The sequence below is a fragment of the Gorilla gorilla genome, chromosome 5, assembly GCF_029281585.2.
Source record: "Gorilla gorilla gorilla isolate KB3781 chromosome 5, NHGRI_mGorGor1-v2.1_pri, whole genome shotgun sequence".
Taxonomy (NCBI): domain Eukaryota; kingdom Metazoa; phylum Chordata; class Mammalia; order Primates; family Hominidae; genus Gorilla; species Gorilla gorilla.
Genome location: NC_073229.2, coordinates 172623572 through 172642395, shown reverse-complemented (window position 1 = coordinate 172642395; position 18824 = coordinate 172623572). Strand labels below are relative to the sequence as shown.

The window sequence follows — 18824 nt, the reverse complement described above, 5'->3', positions numbered from 1 at the left end:
GGCTGCTGTGAGTTGTGATTGCACCACTGCACTACAGTCTGGGCAACATAGTGAGACCCTATCTCAAAAAAACAAAAAATCCTGATGTTTACAATGTTTTTAGTACATTTGATTTTTATTTAATAATTGATCTTTTACTACTGATTACATTCTTTTCAAAAGGCTTGTGAATTTTGCAGCTGCATTCAGAAGGCCATTTTCCTCATTAATGTGGTCCACAGATCAAAAATATCTGCTATTCATTCATTCATTCATTCATGTTTTCATTGACTATAGAAGTTTCACCTCACAAAGTAGAATGTTTGTATCAAGTAAACAGAATAAATATTTTATCTGACAACATGGGTACCTGATTCCTATACCCCTTGTTGGCTGCAAACATTTTTACACTTCAGAAAGTCAAATCCTCACAAATATAAACCAGGTATCTGCATGCTTACCCTAGCAAGTGCTTCCTCAATTGTGATCATCTTTTCTTTGACCATCATCATTAGCTGAATCCGCTCCTCATCGCTCATCGTTATTTCACTGGCAACATAACCAACGTCTTCTCCTGGAGATTGAGGACAAAGAATAACAGGAGTGAAAACAAGAATGGCGAAACAGAACGTCAATGCTGAACATCTGCTGTCTCGGGCTAGAGAAGAATGTTGCTCAGGACACTATGTATGTTGAATGTTACTGATGAAGCAAAGGGTGGCAAAAATATGCTGCTTTTTAAGAAGCCAATAAGCACCTCTGATTGAGAAACAGGCTTGCAGAACACGTGGGTGTCACCATAGAAACAAATCCTTCAAGATGATCAGAGCCTTTGAGATAGAGTACCCAGTGGACGGGTTTTGGAGGAAAGTGAGAGAGAGCTCCTCGCTATAGGTGGAGTGAAGATCTAATTTACACACCCAACTGGATCATACAAGCATTCCAAGGCTCCTTCAGCTGTGGGTTCTTTGTGTCCTCCCATTAGAAATACAAATGAGAAGAAAATATTTTTGCAAAGAAGTGGGAAAGAATCCTAGGTCATGACAGAGGAAGGTCACAGAGTTCAGACCTGGCAAAACCTTCCAATCCTACTAAGCTATTTCACTGTTATTATTCCTCAAAACTAAGTGCACCAGGCACAGTGGCTCATGCCTGTAATCCCAGCACTTTGGGAGGCCAAGGCAGGTGGATCACTTCAGGTTAGGAGTTCGAGACCAGCCTGGCCAACAAGGTGAAACCCCATCTCCACTAAAAATACAGAAATTAGCCGGGCATGGTGGCAGCCACCTGTAATCCCAGACACTCAGGAGACTGAAGCAGGAGAATTGCTTCGAACCCGGGAGGTGAAGGTTGCAGTGAGCCAAGATCACACCACTGCACTCCAGCCTAGGTGACAGAGCAAGACTCCATCTGAAGACAAAAAAAAAAAAAAAATGCTAAGTGCAAATCACAGACATGAAGCATGTTGAGTTAGAAGAAGGGTGCCATATAGGTCTGTATCTGAAAGTATTATTGTCATAAATTGGTTTCCAAACTGAGGGAAAATCAACTTCCAACTCACACCTGAAGGCAGCTAGAACCGCAGAGAAGAGAATGTCCTATTAGATTCCAAAGATTTTCCTACAGAGCAAACAGACTGCTATTGCCTCTGGTATATCTGAGCCACATTGGGCAGTGGTGCCTCTGGTCAGCGTGTGCGGAAGGACATGTTACTGAACATGAGCTTTAACATCCCCACTCCAGTTCCACACCCTGCTCTCCTCCCCATCTTTCTCATTCATACTTTTTACCAGCTTCCAGTATCGTTAGGATGCCCCCCGGCTGTGGCTTAATTTGCCTTTGGTGTAAGAGACAGAGGGAAAGAGTCTGCCTGTAGACTTGTAGGAAACCATTTCAGGCACGGCTGACTTTGGAATTTATGTTGCCCTGTATTTCCATCTAATTTCCATTTTGTAATCAATCAGTCCAAAAATATTCCTCAGGTTCCCTCAAGTTACCTTTGCTACTTGCACAGGGAGAATAACAGTGTGTGCTGGGTGAAGAGAGAAGCCTGATGGGTTGATTCATTTTACTATCTGTGTCACCTCAAATGGTAGAGCGGGTGATGGGGAGTTGGTTGGGTTCTTTAAAAATCCACGTCAGCTGGTAAACTGTTGGCTTCCTCCTTCCCTCTCTCTCCCTCTGTACCTCTCCCTTTCCCTTAGCTTTAGACTTTTTCTTTTTTTTTTAGAATCCAAGGTTTATTTTGAATCATAAGTGATGCTGGGTGAATACAAAAAACTGGGAATGCTTAAAAGTAGGACAACTTGAAAAAAGAACCAAGTGGAATGTTGCCAAGGAACCCAGGTGTGCTGTGACGTGTCTGCTGTTCACATCCGTTTTTCTCATTTCCACGTGTACTGATAATCAGACAGACGTTCCACACAGCACAGGACACTAAGATTTTGTAAAGGAAAACAAGCAGTGTCACTGGTGATCAAGGAAAACTTTTTAATCTACTGATAACCTCATTCAGCTGGACTGGAATCTGGAAGTGGATTTGTTCTGGTTTCTTCTCTGAATACTGGGGAAACATAAATTATGTAACTGAGCCTCAAAGGGATGATATATTTACTTACTATATAAACAACAACAAAAGACACAGCCAAGAGTAGGACAGAACTCCCTTCACAAAGCCACCCGGGCAAATTCCCATGATGTCAGACCACTGGAGTTTCCAGGGGCAACACCCCATAACCATCCCGCTGCAGAAGAGCATCAGAAGCTCAGAAGAATGCAAAGGATCTCAGTGGGAACGCGGACAGGAGAGCCCCAAACCAACACATGCTAGGGCTCTCTAGGCCCTTTCAGGCTAGATCTTGACGAGAGAAGAGTAAAGATCTTTCTGAGGTTGGTGCGACTGAGGAAACGAAAGCTTCAGCCTCTGCTGTCAGATCTATGAAAGGAAAGAACTGTGAACTTGTCCCCTTTTGTTTTCTTTGACTTAAAACAAAAGAAAATCACTGGAACAAAGTCTTAAAGTAATAACAGAAATGTCAGAAAAGTTGAACATCTTATGGGCACATGCGGTGAGTTACGCTAACTTATAGCATCCACTGAGATTAGCCATACAGGATTCTTCCCATGTTAGAGCTAAAAGGACCTACTGTCCGCCAGCTGCATTGCAGTACCTTTTGAAGTCTGTCTCATTATTCCTTTCTGGTTCTTTCGAAAGTTCTGCCAGAAATACTTATTTTTCTTCTTCCAGTCTCCTTTTCCTTAAAAAAAAAAAAAGGAACAAAAAGCACAAGCAATAAATTCATCATTAATAACAAAAGTAGCCTCTTCCTTGTAATTCAAAGCTGGTAAGAATACTTTGATTTCACAAAAGGACAGTTTTTTCTTTCAGTTAGTGAAAGAATGGGAGATGCCTATAAAGTTGTTTAAAAGAAATGCAAATTTCCTAGTAGCAAGAAACGGTGCAGTGAGGTTAAGATGAGAAACGGAAACATCAAAAAGGAAGGCAGAACATGCATTCTTGTGTTTACTTTGATGTTTGTTTAACTAGTATGCCTAATTTGGCCTCGTCTTGCAGTATATTTCCCCCCTTTGGTCTTAGCCACAATTATTTCAACTACACCACTAATAGGGTATTTTAAGAAGTTCACTTGGTTTTGTTGTTATTTCTGTTGTTGATCTACCCTTGGTTTATTTCTGTTATTCCAGATTTAACGACAAGAAGAGAATGGTTGGTATGTCCTGGGCCCACAGGTCAGAGGAGTTGGTCCCCTGGGTCTCTGGGTCTGGCCCCCAGTGTTACTCTCAGAAGTGTGGTCTGCATGGGTCTCGCTATGGCATGCTTATGGCACTCCCTGGCATTCAGGCTACCTGGTGACCCACCTACAGCTTACCCAGGGCACAAAGACAAGCAAGACTGCAATCCGGCTGTGTCATCTCCCAAATGGGTCTCCCTCTACCCACCCCACCCCCCATCCTTTCCAGATGACTGCGGTGACTTTCAAGTGAAAACAAATTCGCTGCTATAGCTAGACATTTTTAATATGTCGTAGGGTTCCGATCATCGATAACACGTAATACCTTTTTAAAAGCAAAGCGAAAGGGGAGAGTAAGTAAAATGAGTGGGTAGAGCAGTCCTTTATTCTTTACAAATAAAAAGCAGCAGCAGCGGTGTCTGCATCGTGCTGATGTGGCACATTCAAAATAGCAGCTCTGTCACCACTTGTTGTCTGTCTGGTTGCTCCATGGCCACTGGAAACAGGGCCCAGCAAAGTGATGGGTTTCCCCAGTCTAGACTGGTGGTGCCAAGCAATGAAGCAGACGTGTGGGAACCATGTCTTTGGTGCTCCCAGGCTAGAAAGGGCGTCGTCTGTCAAAACAGGATGCCCTCACATTTAAGTTTTGACAGCCCCCAGAGCTGTGGGAATGAAACCCGAGTCTTTCCGCCAAAGACAGAGCTTCATGGCAAGTTTTGTATCACCCACTGCCTTTGGGCTTAACACTGAAGCAAATGTCAGACATGCAGGGTTAAAGCAGACTAGTTATTATTAACTCAATCTTGCTCTTGGACAGTTCGGGAATATTCATTTTCTTTCTTTTTTCTTTTCTTTCTTTTTTTTTTTTTTTTTTTTTTTTGTGAGACAGAGTCTTGCTCTGTCGCCCAGGCTGGAGTGCAGCGGTGCAATCTTGGCTCACTACAACCTCTGCTTCCTGGGTTCAGGTGATTCTCCTGCCTCAGCCTCCTGAGTAGCTGGGATTGCAGGCACGAGCCACCACGCCCAGCTAACTTTTGTATTCTTAGTAGAGATGAGGTTTCGACATATTGGCCAGGCTGGTCTCGAACTCCTGATCTCGTCATCCACCCTCCTCGGCCTCCCAAAGTGCTGGGATTACAGATGTGAGCCACCACGTCCGGCCTATTTATTTTCTTTTTAAGAGGCATGGTCTCTTTGTCCAAGCTGGAGTGCAGTGGTGCAATCACAGCTAACTGTAGCCTCAAACTCTTGGGCTCAAGGGATCCGCCCACCTCAGCCTCCCAAGTAGCTGGGACTACAGGTGCATGGTGCCATGCCCACCTAATTTTTAAATTTTTGGTAGAGAAAGCATCTTGCTATGTTGCCCAGGTCAGTCTCGAACTCCTGGGCTCAAGTAATTCTCCCTCCTTGGCCTCCCAAATTGCTGGGATAAAAGAAGTGAGCCACTGCACAGGCTGACAATATATTTCTTTGACTATAAGCTATATTCCCTTCTCCCTTCTCCCATTTTCATGTTTCTGAAACAGAGAAGCAGCCTAATAAATGGTAATAGCTAACATTTATTCAGCTACTATATACAGGCACTTTGCTATCTAATGGCAAAATTTCATTTAATACTCAATTATATGACACATCATTGTTCCCACCTAGCAGATGAGAAAACTGAGGCTTGGTGCAAGTGAGCTGCACAAGGTGATAGCTATTGGGTCAGCAGATTCAAAGCCAGGCAGCCAGGGTTGATTGAGTACTTAATGTTCCTAATCACTATCAGCCACCCACCCTCTGACCCAAACAGAATAGCTGTTACTAAACCAAGAGTGAATTTTACAATCAAGAATATATAAAACATACAATGCCTTAATTATGCATAATCTTGGATCCAAAAAATTCCAAATTGAAGGATTTATCCTAATGACATTATTAGGGACACAGACCCCAGGATTTTTACAGCAGCAGTAAATTTTTAAGTCTGCATAATATTCCACCATATTGGATGTGCCATAAGCTAATTAACCAATTCATTCTTTGCTGGATATTTAGGTTGCTTCTAATTTTTCTGTATTAACGTAGAGAATATTCAGTCATGGGAAAATGCTCATAACATATTCAACTTAAAAACTATAAAACAGTATGCAGAATATGATCACAATTATGTTTTTTTAAAACTGCCTAGAAAAAGGAGAATAAGGATGTACATCAAAATCTTAACAGTGTTTATTTCTGAGTAGAAGGATTATTGTGGGTTTTGTATTTTCACATATTCGTGTTTTCTATAAAGTATTGAAATAATTAAATAGGTAAACCAAGAAAAGTGGTACTGACCTACAGAGCTGTCTTCTGAGTTTGATTTATGAAGAGGGTTCCTAGAAAAGAAAAACAAATCAGATTACCAGAGAGCCTTGCTTTCATGGGAGAACTGAAAATCCTCCTAACTAGTTTGACCCAGCATCAATACTACTTAATACAGCCAGGGAAATTGTTATAGGCTATTTACCACTGGCTTTTTCTACCCATCTGCTGACTTCCTAGAAATAGACTCGTGTGCCATTTGTCGACATTTATTAAAGACTCACTCGAAGGTGAGACCTGTAATATTAAATGAAGAAGACAGACTTCACTAGACGATCGCTGAAGTACCTTTCTTTCTGTGAACTACTAATACAAGTGAAGTTACTGCCATTGGGAAGTCTCTTGTGTAAGAGGAAAAGAGAAAGCAAATAATAATGAAAACATAAACTCAGCACCACAAATGCCACTTGGGCCCACAGATGAGTACAGTGGTCGACTCTAGGAAAACAAACGGGGCAGGGAGGTGGGTGAGACACCCACAACAGGATATTGAGTGCCCCTAATAAAGGGGGCGGCCAGTACGTAGTTCCTCCAGTTGGTTGCCGCCAATTGGCAAGTGCAATGTCCATCCTGCTGAATCTTCCAATGTTCAAAAAGAAGACAGAAATCTGCATTTTTTTTTTTTTTTTTGAGACAGAGTCTTGCTCTGTAGCCCAGGCTGGAGTACAGTGGCATGATCTTGGCTCACTGCAACCTCCGCCTCCTGGGTTCAAGCGATTCTCCTGTCTCAGCCTCCCAAGTAGCTGAGATTACAGGTATGCGCCATCACGCCTGGCTAATTTTTGTATTTTTAGTAGAGACGGGGTTTCACCATGTTGGCCAGGATGGTCTGGAACTTCTGACCTCATGCAATCCTCCTGCCTCGGCCCCCCAAAGTGCTGGGATTACAGGCGTGAGCCACTGTGCCCAGCCAGAAATCTGTATTTTTATACAAGAGCTCTAACATTTTTAAGTGATGGTAAATAAACCAATGTTTTTAAACATGTGTCCAAATTAATCAATACATGTCTGGGCATCGAATTTGCCTCCCACCCCAACACCTTTGGCTGCCAGTTTGTGAAGGCAGATACAGATTAACCCAAATAATCTGAAAAGTGTACACAGCCCAAAACCAGTTCATTAAGCATTTCTCCAGAAAAAAACTTAGACAAACAAAATTTAAAGAAAGAAAGCAGGAAAACCAAAGAAAGTTAAAATTGGTTGTATCAAAAAGGGAACGAGGTGGGCAGATCACTTGAGGTCAGGAGTTTGAGACCAGGCTGGACAACATGGCAAAGCCCCGTCTCTACTAAAAATACAAAAATTAGCTAGGCGTGGTGGCACAGGCCTGTAATCCCAGCTACTCGGGAGGCTGAGGCAGGAGAATTGCTTGCATCTGGGAGGCAGAGGTTGAAGTGAGCCAAGATCGCACCATTGCACTCCAGACTGGGCAACAGAGTGAAACTGTATCTCAAAAAAAAAAAACAAAAACAAAAAAAAGGAACAGGGAACAGTAGAGTGTGGAGCAAAATCTTTCATTAGGTGTGTCCAAATCCCAGAAGGAAAATACAGTATCCTTGGGCTTGCAGCCAGGGGAAACCACAAAGAAGGCACCTGCATCAGAAGAGACACAGACACTTGGGGGATTTAAACCTGAATCTTCACTACAAGTTCACCACCAGGAAGGAAGATGGAAGAGGTGATTTTTGCATCTGAAGGCTAGGGAAGACAAGAAAGTGGGAGGCCAGGTATGAGTTACACTGAAAAAATTAGAGCAAAGGCTGAGGCAGGAGGAGAGCAGCCTGGGCAACATAGTGAGACACTGTCTCCTTAAAAAAAAAACTTTCAAAAAGTTCAACTGGGTATGGTGACATGCATCTATAGTGCTAGTTCTAGCTACTCAGGAGGCTGCAGCAGGAGAACTACTTGAGCCCAGGAGTCTGAGGTTGTAGTGAGCTATGATCACACCACTGACCTCCAAACTGGGTGACTGAATGAGACTCTGTCTCATTCAGAGGAAGAAGAATTGAATATCCTAATCACCTAAAGTGATTTTCTGCCTACCTTTTGGATAAAAGGACCTTGAGAATCTAAGGTGACCAGAGAGAGGGGAGGGAGGCTTTTTCACGCAGAGGCGCCTTTAATAAGCCACCACCCTTTGGTGTAGCTGCACTGGTGTGGGCTGACCACTGGGTGCCATTTCTGAGTGGCAGGCCCATGCCCTGCAAGCACCACCATTCTCCACGGCTGAGTGCAGAGAACTGTTGATGACCAGCACAAAAATCTGAAAGCTTTCTATTGTAAACTAAGGGAGAGTCGGAGCTAAGAACAGAATCAGGGGAGAAACCGCTAGAGAGGACAAGAGCTAGTTTTGAATTCTAGTTATTTTCCCTTATTCCTGTGCTGTGAATACAGAACATGTAAGGAAAATCTCACTTATCACCAAATTGTGCCAAAACATGGCTAGGACCTACTCTCCTTCCTCCTATCCACACAAAAATGAAAATACCTGTATCTACCTGCAAGGCTTTTAGGAGGTAGCCATTTCAAAATTTAAATCTTTCAGCCAAAATGTACTGAACAACGCACAAGTAAGGTACATGGATGAACACGAAGAAAGGGGAGCCACAGGTTAGGGACGGAGGGAGACAGGAACAAAAAAGCATAAGAAATGATGAGGAGGAAGGGGAGGAGAAGAATGAGGAAGAGAAGCAGCAAATGTAACATGCTAAGGGCCACGGGAGAAGTGGGAGCAAAATAAGAGCAAGCTAGTTGGCTGGGGACTGAGGCAGGAAATCCTTCAGAAAGAAAGAAGGGTTTCTGCTAAGTTTAGCTTCTTAATTTTTTAAAAAAATCTTACTGTGCTGTACTTTGCACTTCAAGTCATGGGACTGTGCAGCTGCCCACCTTACTTCAGCGGGCTGGGGTCTGCAGCTGGTTAAACATGTTTTCTGTAAGGGGCCACCAGAGGGATAGGGAGCCGCATATGTATTTCTGTCCTCACCCTGAGGACTAGGGATGTCTTTTTTTTTTTTTTTTTTTTTTTTTTCCCCTGGAGACAGAGTCTCACTCTGCTGCCCAGGCTGGAGTGCAGTGATGCGATCTCGGCTCACTGCAACCTCCACCCCCAGGTTCATGCGATTTCTCCTGCCTCAGCCTCCTGGGACTACAGGCATATGACACTACGCCTGGCTAATTTTTGTATTTTTAGTAGACACGGGGTTTCACCATATTGGCCAGGCTGGACTTGAACTCCTGACCTCAGGTGATTTGCCCGCCACGGCCTCCCAAAGTGCTGGGATTGCAGGCATGAGCCACCGTGTCCGGCCAGGACTAGAGAAGTCTTGACCTAACTGCTATGGACCAAATATCCCCACCTCAGGATAAAACTGATTATGTAATAAGCGAAAACATAAATTGCGAATTTTTACTTTCCCTAAAAGTCATCAAAATACTTCAAAAAGTACACTGCAGAAAAATGTACGCTCCCACTGCTACACCATTAGCACAAAATGTGATTGCATTTTCCTCTCTGAAATGATGACTGACAATATTTTCACTATTTTTAATCTACCGTCTTCAAACTATCACACACTTTGAATAATTTTATCCTCCGGTTTGGACTTGGCCCAGGCATTGCTTGAACTTTCCCAGGAAGCCAGCAGATGGCACTGTAGTTTCTTTATTCATCTTGCTGTGGTGAGTGGGATTTTGTTTTTAAAATTTCACAAGTTCACCACCTAGATGCTGGCCAAAGCATAACAAGCCCATGTTTCATAAGCGTGAGGCTCCCCAACTCATCAAATTTACAATCCTTTGAATTTTACGTTGAATCCAAATTCAACGTGTGAATTTGGATGCAGTGACTTTCTCCCTGCAAACAGAAGCTGGCATAGAAGCAGCACAAAATGCCATCTCCTTTCTCCTTGAGAATGATTATTACAATTCATCCAGCAGGAGCAAAAATCAATGATATAACCCAAGTCCAAAAGTGGATGGCAGCAGGTGGAAGGGGTCATTTACTAATCTCCTGGTGGAAGAAATTAATGCTCAGACGTCAGCTCCAAAGAGGCCTCCTGGTAGTAGTACCTCCTTCCTCCAGCCAGAAGCCCCAGGCCTGAGGATGGTGGGCACTGGAGCTGGATCTGCTCTTTGGACTCATCTTTTTCATTGTCAATGGGTAAAAAGTATGGTAACTTCAGCATGGATTTTGATGACCAGGAAGCAATAATTAATATTCTGCTGCGCTTTAAAAATCCATTTAAACATTTAATTATCATCAAGTATTGGATTTAAAGTCTCAGAACTGAACCTCAGCAAATATTTGTTCATCAATAACTCCTACTATTAAGACCCCAAATCTATCTGCTTAAGTGTCAACATTTTTCCTCAAGATCCCTAAACTGCTTTAGCTGTTCCTGAAGGCAAAATTCACTTAAGAAAATTCCTACATTAAGGAATTTATCAATCCCATTGAAAAATAATAATAATTTAAGAGACAGTATCCCCAGAACTGGTTTCTTTCCTCCTACCTCTGTCTTTAACAAATTCTTTGTTAAATTGCTTTGTGTATTCATTTTCACTCATTCTTTCATTCAGTATTTATTTATTCACCTCTCAGTAGGAGTTAGGCATCCTCTGAGGTCCTGAGAATATAGCAATAAACAAGACAGATTCAAGGAAGGCGACTGCAGAGTCAAGGAGTGAGGAGAAGTTGAGGTGATGGGACAGAGAAGGCTTCTATGAGCAGAAACCTAAATAATGAAATAACATTCACTTCCCCAGATGGGGAAAGCTGGGCAGGGGAACAGCAGGGGAGGGAACAAGAGGTCCCCTTTGGAAATGCTAAGTGTGCAGTGCTTATTGAACATCCCTGTGGAGACAGTAAAGAAACAGTTGGATATGTGAGTCTAGAGCTGCAGATAAGAATGTGTAAGTGACTTGCATACTCTAAGCTCTGAGACTGGCTGAACACTACGAAGAGAAACATTATGAAGACTGAGCTCCAGGGCAACCCGATTTTTAGTGGTCATAAAGAGAAAGTGAGGCCCAGCAATGAGACTTAGGAGGAGCAGCCAGTGGGAGAAGGAAAAGAAGGCAGAGTGCTCCTTTACCTTTCTGGTTAGAATATTATTAAACTCCATTTTACAAAAATTATATCGCAGCTGGGCACGGTGTCTGACCCTGTAATCCCAGCACTTTGAGGCCGAGACGGGTGGATCACCTGAGGTCAGGAGTTCAAGTCCAGCCTGGACAACATGGTGAAACCCCATGTCTACTAAAAACACAATAATTAGCCAGGTGTGGTGGAGAGCACCTGTAATCGCAGCTACTCAGGAGGCTGAGGCAGGAGAATCGCTTGAACCCAGGAGGTGGAGGTTGCAGTGAGCCGAGATTGCGCCACTGCACTCCAGCCTGGGTGACAAAGTGAGACTCCATCTTAAAAAAAAAAAATTATATTGCAGTCTCACACTCCACACAGTGGAAACTCTAGGTTGCCATATTTTCTTTTCCAGTGAGTCTACTGCTTTACAGTAGAGATCCTCGTAAGACCATAGAGTAGGAGGAGGAACACACACAGGTCAACATGAAATTCTTTACACTTGTATAGAATTCCATCTCTCAAATGCAATACTCTCATTACCCCCCATCACAGAATAGGACTGTCACTGAGATGGGAGTGATGACATGCCTGAGGTCCAATCGTGCTGGGCAAGGGCATAACTGGGCTTGGTGGCCAGGTCTCTGACTCCTGAGTTCAACACCTCACCCTCTTCCCCAGACTCCTCCTCATTTGTATAACAGAATTCCAAATTGTATACATTCTTTAACAGGATGCCTCTTTTCTATTATTTAAGGGATAGACAGAAAGGGGATACCATTATATACTGGCCCAGCTCTTGAGTAAATTGCTAAAATGATACTCAGAAGAACCTGCAAAAACAGAAAGTTTTCAACACCAAACCTGACCATGGTCTATAGAAGTATCAGAACTAAATATTCCAAGAACACTTTTCGGGAATTGACTATCTGGCTATTGCAAGACCCCCCTATCTGCTTCTAGAAGGAAAGGAGGCCAAATACTACGGCTCAAACTCATTTTTCTTCTTCCGTTTATACACAAATAGTCTAAGCTACATCCAGACAAAGACAACTCTATCTCGTTTCTACATACTGAGTCCAGCACACCAGAAAAGTGCAATGAATGGCCAAGCATAAACAAATTCCTAAAATACACTTCATGCTTTGGCTTTGAAGAGCTGTCCAGAAACTTCATTATAACCAAGAAAAAAAAAAAAAAGAAAAGAAAAGAAAAAGAAAGGAAAGTGGTTATAACCTCATTTCCAAGAAGGGAACATATGCTATATGTTACTGGAAAACCTGTACTTAAGGGATTTTCAAAGTTCCTTAATCTTGAGTCTCAGGAAATCAACTTCTCCATTAGTTGATTTCCTGCTGAATTTGAAATCTGGGCTTTTGCTGTGTCTGGGTCTTTTCCTGCATCATCCCAGGCCTGCCAAGGCAGTCCCGAAAGCCAGTAGCAGCCTTTTCTCCACCATTTAAAAAAAAAAAAAAAAGCCTGACACATCTGTGCTACTGAATTGTGCGTGTACAGGGGGAGGCAGGGGAAGGTTAAAAGGTTGAAGGGCTTACATTAATAAGTAGTTAAGATTTTCATTTTCTTTATGGCCTACTTAAGTATGGATAACTGTACCTTCATATTTTGCTCCTTTCATGACAAATCATTTCATGTTAAAGAAGTAATTCCTCAATTTAATATTTCTTTCTAACCTCTGGGTATCAAAGATACTTTTATCACACAAACCTATCTCCTCTGTTTAAGAGAAATAGATATGAAACGAAATTCAATTCATACTATCCACTAGTTGCCATAAAAACTCGAGAGTCACCCTTTCTCCAGCCACAGGGCCAGGACTTGGATGATGCCAGAGAGACATGGATAGCCCAAGTTGTAAGAGGTCACCTCTTACAGATTTGGTGTTGATTTGGTGTAAGATTCTCTCAGAATCCAGCAGGTGCAGGGAGTGAGTTGCCTCCTTAAATTCCACGCCCTATGCACCTCTCTTGCTTGGCCCCGTGATTTAGCTTGTGAATTCACTGGCTGAGACAGAAAAGCAATTCTATTGCCAAAATCTGGCATACTGTTAGAACTCCAGGAATAATCAATATCAATGACAACATGGGTGACATTTTGTCAAGCCGGTCAAAACAATCCCCATACAGGTTTTTTCTTTCATTTCACAGTCTATTCCCAGCCTGGACTTGCTGGCTTTTTGTTACAGGGTCACCTTTATAAACGAACAAGGCAGGTGTCTGCAGTACCAAAACCAAGACAATGGCCTGACCCAGCACATACATTCAGGAGTCAGGCAGAACTAGGGGTAAATGACAGTGCTGCCACCAATCTAAGCCTTGACTGTCTAAGTGCAGTTGTGATGATAAAAACAGTACCCCTTAATGGACTGTTAAGAGGATCACATGAGACAGTGAATGTTAAGAGCTTTGCCCAGTGTCTGGCACTGGGGAAGCTCCAAGGAAATGTTACTTCTTTTTTTTTTTTTTTTTTTTTATTATTATACTTTAAGTTCTAGGGTACATGTGCACATTGTGCAGGTTAGTTACATATGTATACATGTGCCATGCTGGTGCGCTGCACCCACTAACTTATCATCTAGCATTAGGTATATCTCCCAATGCTATCCCTCCCCCCTCCCCCTACCCCACAACAGTCCCCAGAGTGTGATATTCCCCTTCCTGTGTCCATGTGATCTCATTGTTCAATTCCCACCTATGAGTGAGAATATGCGGTGTTTGGTTTTTTGTTCTTGTGATAGTTTACTGACAATGATGATTTCCAGTTTCATCCATGTCCCTACAAAGGACATGAACTCATCATTTTTTATGGCTGCATAGTATTCCATGGTGTATAGGTGCCACATTTTCTTAATCCAGTCTATCACTGTTGGACATCTGGGTTGGTTCCAAGTCTTTGCTATTGTGAATAGTGCCGCAATAAACATACGTGTGCATGTGTCTTTATAGCAGCATGATGTATAGTCCTTTGGGTAGATACCCAGTAATGGGATGGCTGGGTCAAATGGTATTTCCAGTTCTAGATCCCTGAGGAATCGCCACACTGACTTCCACAATGGTTGAACTAGTTTACAGTCCCAGCAACAGTGTAAAAGTGTTCCTATTTCTCCACATCCTCTCCAGCACCTGTTGTTTCCTGACTTTTTAATGATTGCCATTCTAACTGGTGTGAGATGGTATCTCATTGTGGTTTTGATTTGCATTTCTCTGATGGCCAGTGATGATGAGCATTTTTTCATGTGTTTTTTGGCTGCATAAATGTCTTCTTTTGAGAAGTGTCTGTTCATGTCCTTCGCCCACTTTTTGATGGGGTTGGTTTTTTTTTCTTGCAAATTTGTTTGAGTTCATTGTAGATTCTGGATATTAGCCCTTTGTCAGATGAGTAGGTTGCGAAGTCAATCCTAAGCCAAAAGAACAAAGCTGGAGGCATCACACTACCTGACTTCAAACTATACTACAAGGTTACAGTAACCAAAACAGCATGGTACTGGTACCAAAACAGAGATATAGATCAATGGAACAGAACAGAGCCCTCAGAAATAATGCCACATATCTACAACTCTCTGATCTTTGACAAACCTGAGAAAAACAAGCAATGGGGAAAGGATTCCCTATTTAATAAATGGTGCTGGGAAAACTGGCTAGCCATATGTAGAAAGCTGAAACTGGATCCCTTCCTTACACCTTATACAAAAATCAATTCAAGATGGATTAAAGGCTTAAACGTTAGACCTAAAGCCATAAAAACCCTAGAAGAAAACCTAGGCATTACCATTCAGGACATAGGCATGGGCAAGGACTTCATGTCTAAAACACCAAAAGCAATGGCAACAAAAGACAAAATTGACAAATGGGATCTAATTAAACTAAAGAGCTTCTGCACAGCAAAAGAAACTACCATCAGAGTGAACAGGCAACCTACGAAATGTTACTTCTTGTAACTATTCACAGAGCAGTCCCAAACTGACGAACTTAGTCTTCTCCAGCAGACTCGCTGTTCCCATTCCACCAAGTATTGCCATGACGTATCTCCTATTCTAGATTCTAAGTTTCCAAATCACTAAGGTTCCTCCTTGTAAATTATTTTATCATTAACCTCTCTCAAATAATTGAGATGGACACAAGGATTTCTCTTCTACTTCCCACTTTATAAAAGCAATTTGTATGTTTTTTAGAATTACAAAAAACAACACACATAATGATTAAGCATGACATCAAAATCTCTTTATCCAATGGATTTTCAGCATATCATTTCCATTATTCTCATGTTATTATATCCTATTGTCTTCCTTAAGCAGTGTTTAGCTTATTGTGTATGGCACATTGTCTACTAAATAATTTGTCATTGATGTTGCATAGCTTTTCAATATAGGCTCTTATATCAAGGGAAATGGCTTGGGTCCATCAATTACCTCAATTATCATTAACTCTCCAAAACATTAACTCTCCGAAAGAAATGGCAGGATTTTCAGGTATGAAGTGTGGACGTTGACTCTAAACAGTAATACCATCTAATCTTTAATTCTGGTTCAAAGAGGACTTTTTGCCCCACAATCCAAATTCTCACACTTGGAGGTGCTAGAAGGACATTGAAAGATCTAAATTCTCCAACTGTGAGTTGTAGAATTTTTAATTTTTCTACCCCACCCTCTTTGTATATCTTTGATTTACAGCTGTCATCAGAACCACTTTAAGTCAGCCTATTCCTTCTATATAAGATGTCTCAAAAGGGCATCTTGCTCAGAAAAATAAGGAGAAAGATACAGCTAATTTAGACATGCAGCGTTAGTTCTAATGACAATCACCTTTGTTATCCTTCAATCCCCTGCTAATTGTATTAGACATACGGAGGTTGTAGGTAACTAAACATTATCTTTCCTGCTGCAAATCAAGCCTGCCTCCTTTTGTCCTGTCTGTGGTAGAGATCATGAGCAGCTGACTGGTACCTCCATGTGAAGGATGTCTCAAATGCTGTCATAAGACCACTATCCAGGAAGTGGCACCACACAATGAATGGCTCAGAATGTGGGTTCAGGAGTCCAAGTGCCAGTGTTCAAAGCCAAGCTCTACCCGCTACTGATTACTAACTCTGGGCACATTACTTAGTCCCACTGATTCCCAGTTTCCTGCTATGCAAAATAGAGACAAAATGTTACCAATCACATAGAATTTTTAGAGTTTTCAGTGAGTTGTGACTTTTACTATACTTACTACATGCCTGCACATGCTAAGCACTAAAAAAATTAAATAAAATAAGCTAGCTATTATTAGCGGCCTTTTTTTTCAACCACCCTACCTATGAACCAAGTCATCCTCAGTCCTTCTTCAAATGTACTTCCATTTCTTAACTTGTAAGGGGCTGGTTCTCTGGCACCTCGGGAATGGCCAAAAGGCTTTCCAGGCCAAGGACAGATCCCACTCCTGTTGACTCTAAAAATCCCTCACAAAGGTGCAGTGAAAGAGATTTGTGTCCTTTCATTCACCAACTGGTGACTTGTACCAAAAGTTAATGATGTGGGTCACTGGCAGAAACTTAAAGAGTTTCACATCTGAAAAGCAGCCAAATGCCATCTCTCCACAGGGGAGGCCCATGGTCTGGTTGTGTCTGGGCCACAGCCTCACTAAGGCCAGGACTATCCAAGTGCAGAAGCGATGTGGGCTCGAAGGAGGGAGAATCAGATCTGGGATGGGATTCAGTCATCCTCTGAGGTTTCCAAAAACCCCTCAGTGGGTCTTCTCTTTTCCATCTGGGCCATATTTTTCTTCATTTGTGGCTTCATGGGTCTGAACTGCATAAGAAGTTGAGATAAAATTGCTCCATGAATGCCAGCTTTGATACTAACAACACTATTGACAGTAACAGCATCTATTCCAGCACTGTAAAGTTATAAATGCCTTCTCAATTCCTTCAAAGTTAATAACTAATGTTCAGAATATCCCCATGACATATGCTAGAGGGTGTGTGTGTGTGTGTGTGTGTGTTTGTGTGTGTGCATATATATATATATATACATTTTTTTTTTTTTTGAGACGGGTTCTTGCTCTATCACCCAGGCTAGAATACAGTGGCACAATCATGGCTCACTGCAGCCTCTACCTCTTGGAGTCGAGCAATCTTCCTGCTTTGGCCTTCCACGTAGCTGGGACTCGAGTCGCATGCCATCATGCCCGACTAATCTTTTGATTTTTTGTTTTTTGTACAGACATCTCATTACGTAGCCCAGGCTGGTCTTGAACTCCTGGCCTCAAGCAATTCTCCCACCTTGGCCTCCCTAAGTGCTGGGATTACAGGCGTGAGCCCCCATGCCTCAGCCCACATAGTATTTTTTACAATGAGAGGTAATATAAAAAGGAATCAGCAACTGACCAGTTTCATATACAGTCAATGATTTATTGTTTGCTTGGTATAGATAATAAAGCTCTATGCCACTGGATGAGTAAACTGCATACAACATGGCGCATACCTTCCAGGAGTTTACAAAACTCAAGAAGATCTTACTGTAACATAAAAATAGTCAAGCTAGTTGCCTCCCATGTCAATATCCAGTTCATTTTCTTTCTTACTTACAGAGTCCCGAGTTTGTTTGGGGTAGCAGTACACCTTGTTAAAAACTCACTTCCCCAGACTCCCTTGAAGTTAGTTGAGGCCAAGTGTCAGTGTCTGGCAGAGAAGAAATACTAGAACTTTATCGTGAGATGTTTCTAAGAAAGCTAGTGTTTCTATGACAAAAAGGATTTACTCCATCTACATGCCTTTTGCCCGGTTCTTCCCATTATCCCTCCTGGAACAGGCATCATTTTATCATAAGGAAGAAAGTTCCATACTAAGGATGGTAGAGTAGGAGAGGGAATAATTCCAAGCTGCTCAGGCCTTGGAAAGCCCAACTCCAGACCACCTGCTATATGAGAAGATGTCCCCATTGTCTAAACACTGAAGTCACATGTCAGTTACATGCAGGTGAATATAATCATAACAGTTTGATATTATTTGGCTCTGTGTCCCCAACAGGGGTGAGACCTGGTTGGAGGTGATTTAATCATGGGGGCGGTTACCCTCATGCTGTTTTCACGATAGTGAGTGAGTTCTCACGAGAGCTGATGGTTTTATAAGGGCTTCCCCCTTTGCTGGCACACATTCTTCTCCTTCTTGTCATCATGTGAAGAAGGACGTGTTTGTTTCCTCTTCTACCATGATTGCAAGTTTCCTGAGGTCTCCCCAGCCCTGTTGAACTGTGAGTCAATTAAACCTCTTTCCTTTGTAAATTACTCAGTCTTGGGTATGTCTTTATTAGTAGCGTGAGGATGGATGTATTCACACAGTTAGTGGTGAAGAAACGAAAATGACTAACTTCCACAAAGCATTGGTCTGGCTTACCAAAGTAGATTCATAAATCTCATCGTATTTCAGTCTCACAGAAACCCTCAAAAAAACTAGCCTTGCTGTATGTATGAAGAGATTCTGGCCTAGAGTCTTTATATAAGTGACTTGTCCAAGGTCACGCAATTAGTCACTGTAAGTCACAGAGCTGGAGATTAAACTCAGCTCTTCCGACACCCAAACCAATGTTTTTCCCACTAAAACTTGAGCTTCATGGAGTCAAGGGGTTCACTAGTCTTACTGATCACAGTATTCACAGTACCTGGTGCAAT

General features: G+C 42.2%; 1 protein-coding gene across 6 annotated transcripts in view; it reads right to left on the bottom strand.

The window, feature by feature from the left end:
- SASH1 (SAM and SH3 domain containing 1) overlaps positions 1-18824 on the bottom strand; it is a 284343-nt gene that overhangs the window by 77141 nt on the left and 188378 nt on the right. For all 6 annotated transcript variants that reach the window (XM_055391928.2, XM_063707936.1, XM_063707938.1 and 3 more), the window contains 3 exons: positions 6054-6094; positions 3150-3236; positions 441-553 (listed from right to left, as the gene is read on the bottom strand). In XM_055391928.2, the coding sequence (XP_055247903.1) occupies positions 441-553; positions 3150-3236; positions 6054-6094 (241 nt within the window). The remainder of the gene's footprint in view (positions 1-440; positions 554-3149; positions 3237-6053; positions 6095-18824) is intronic.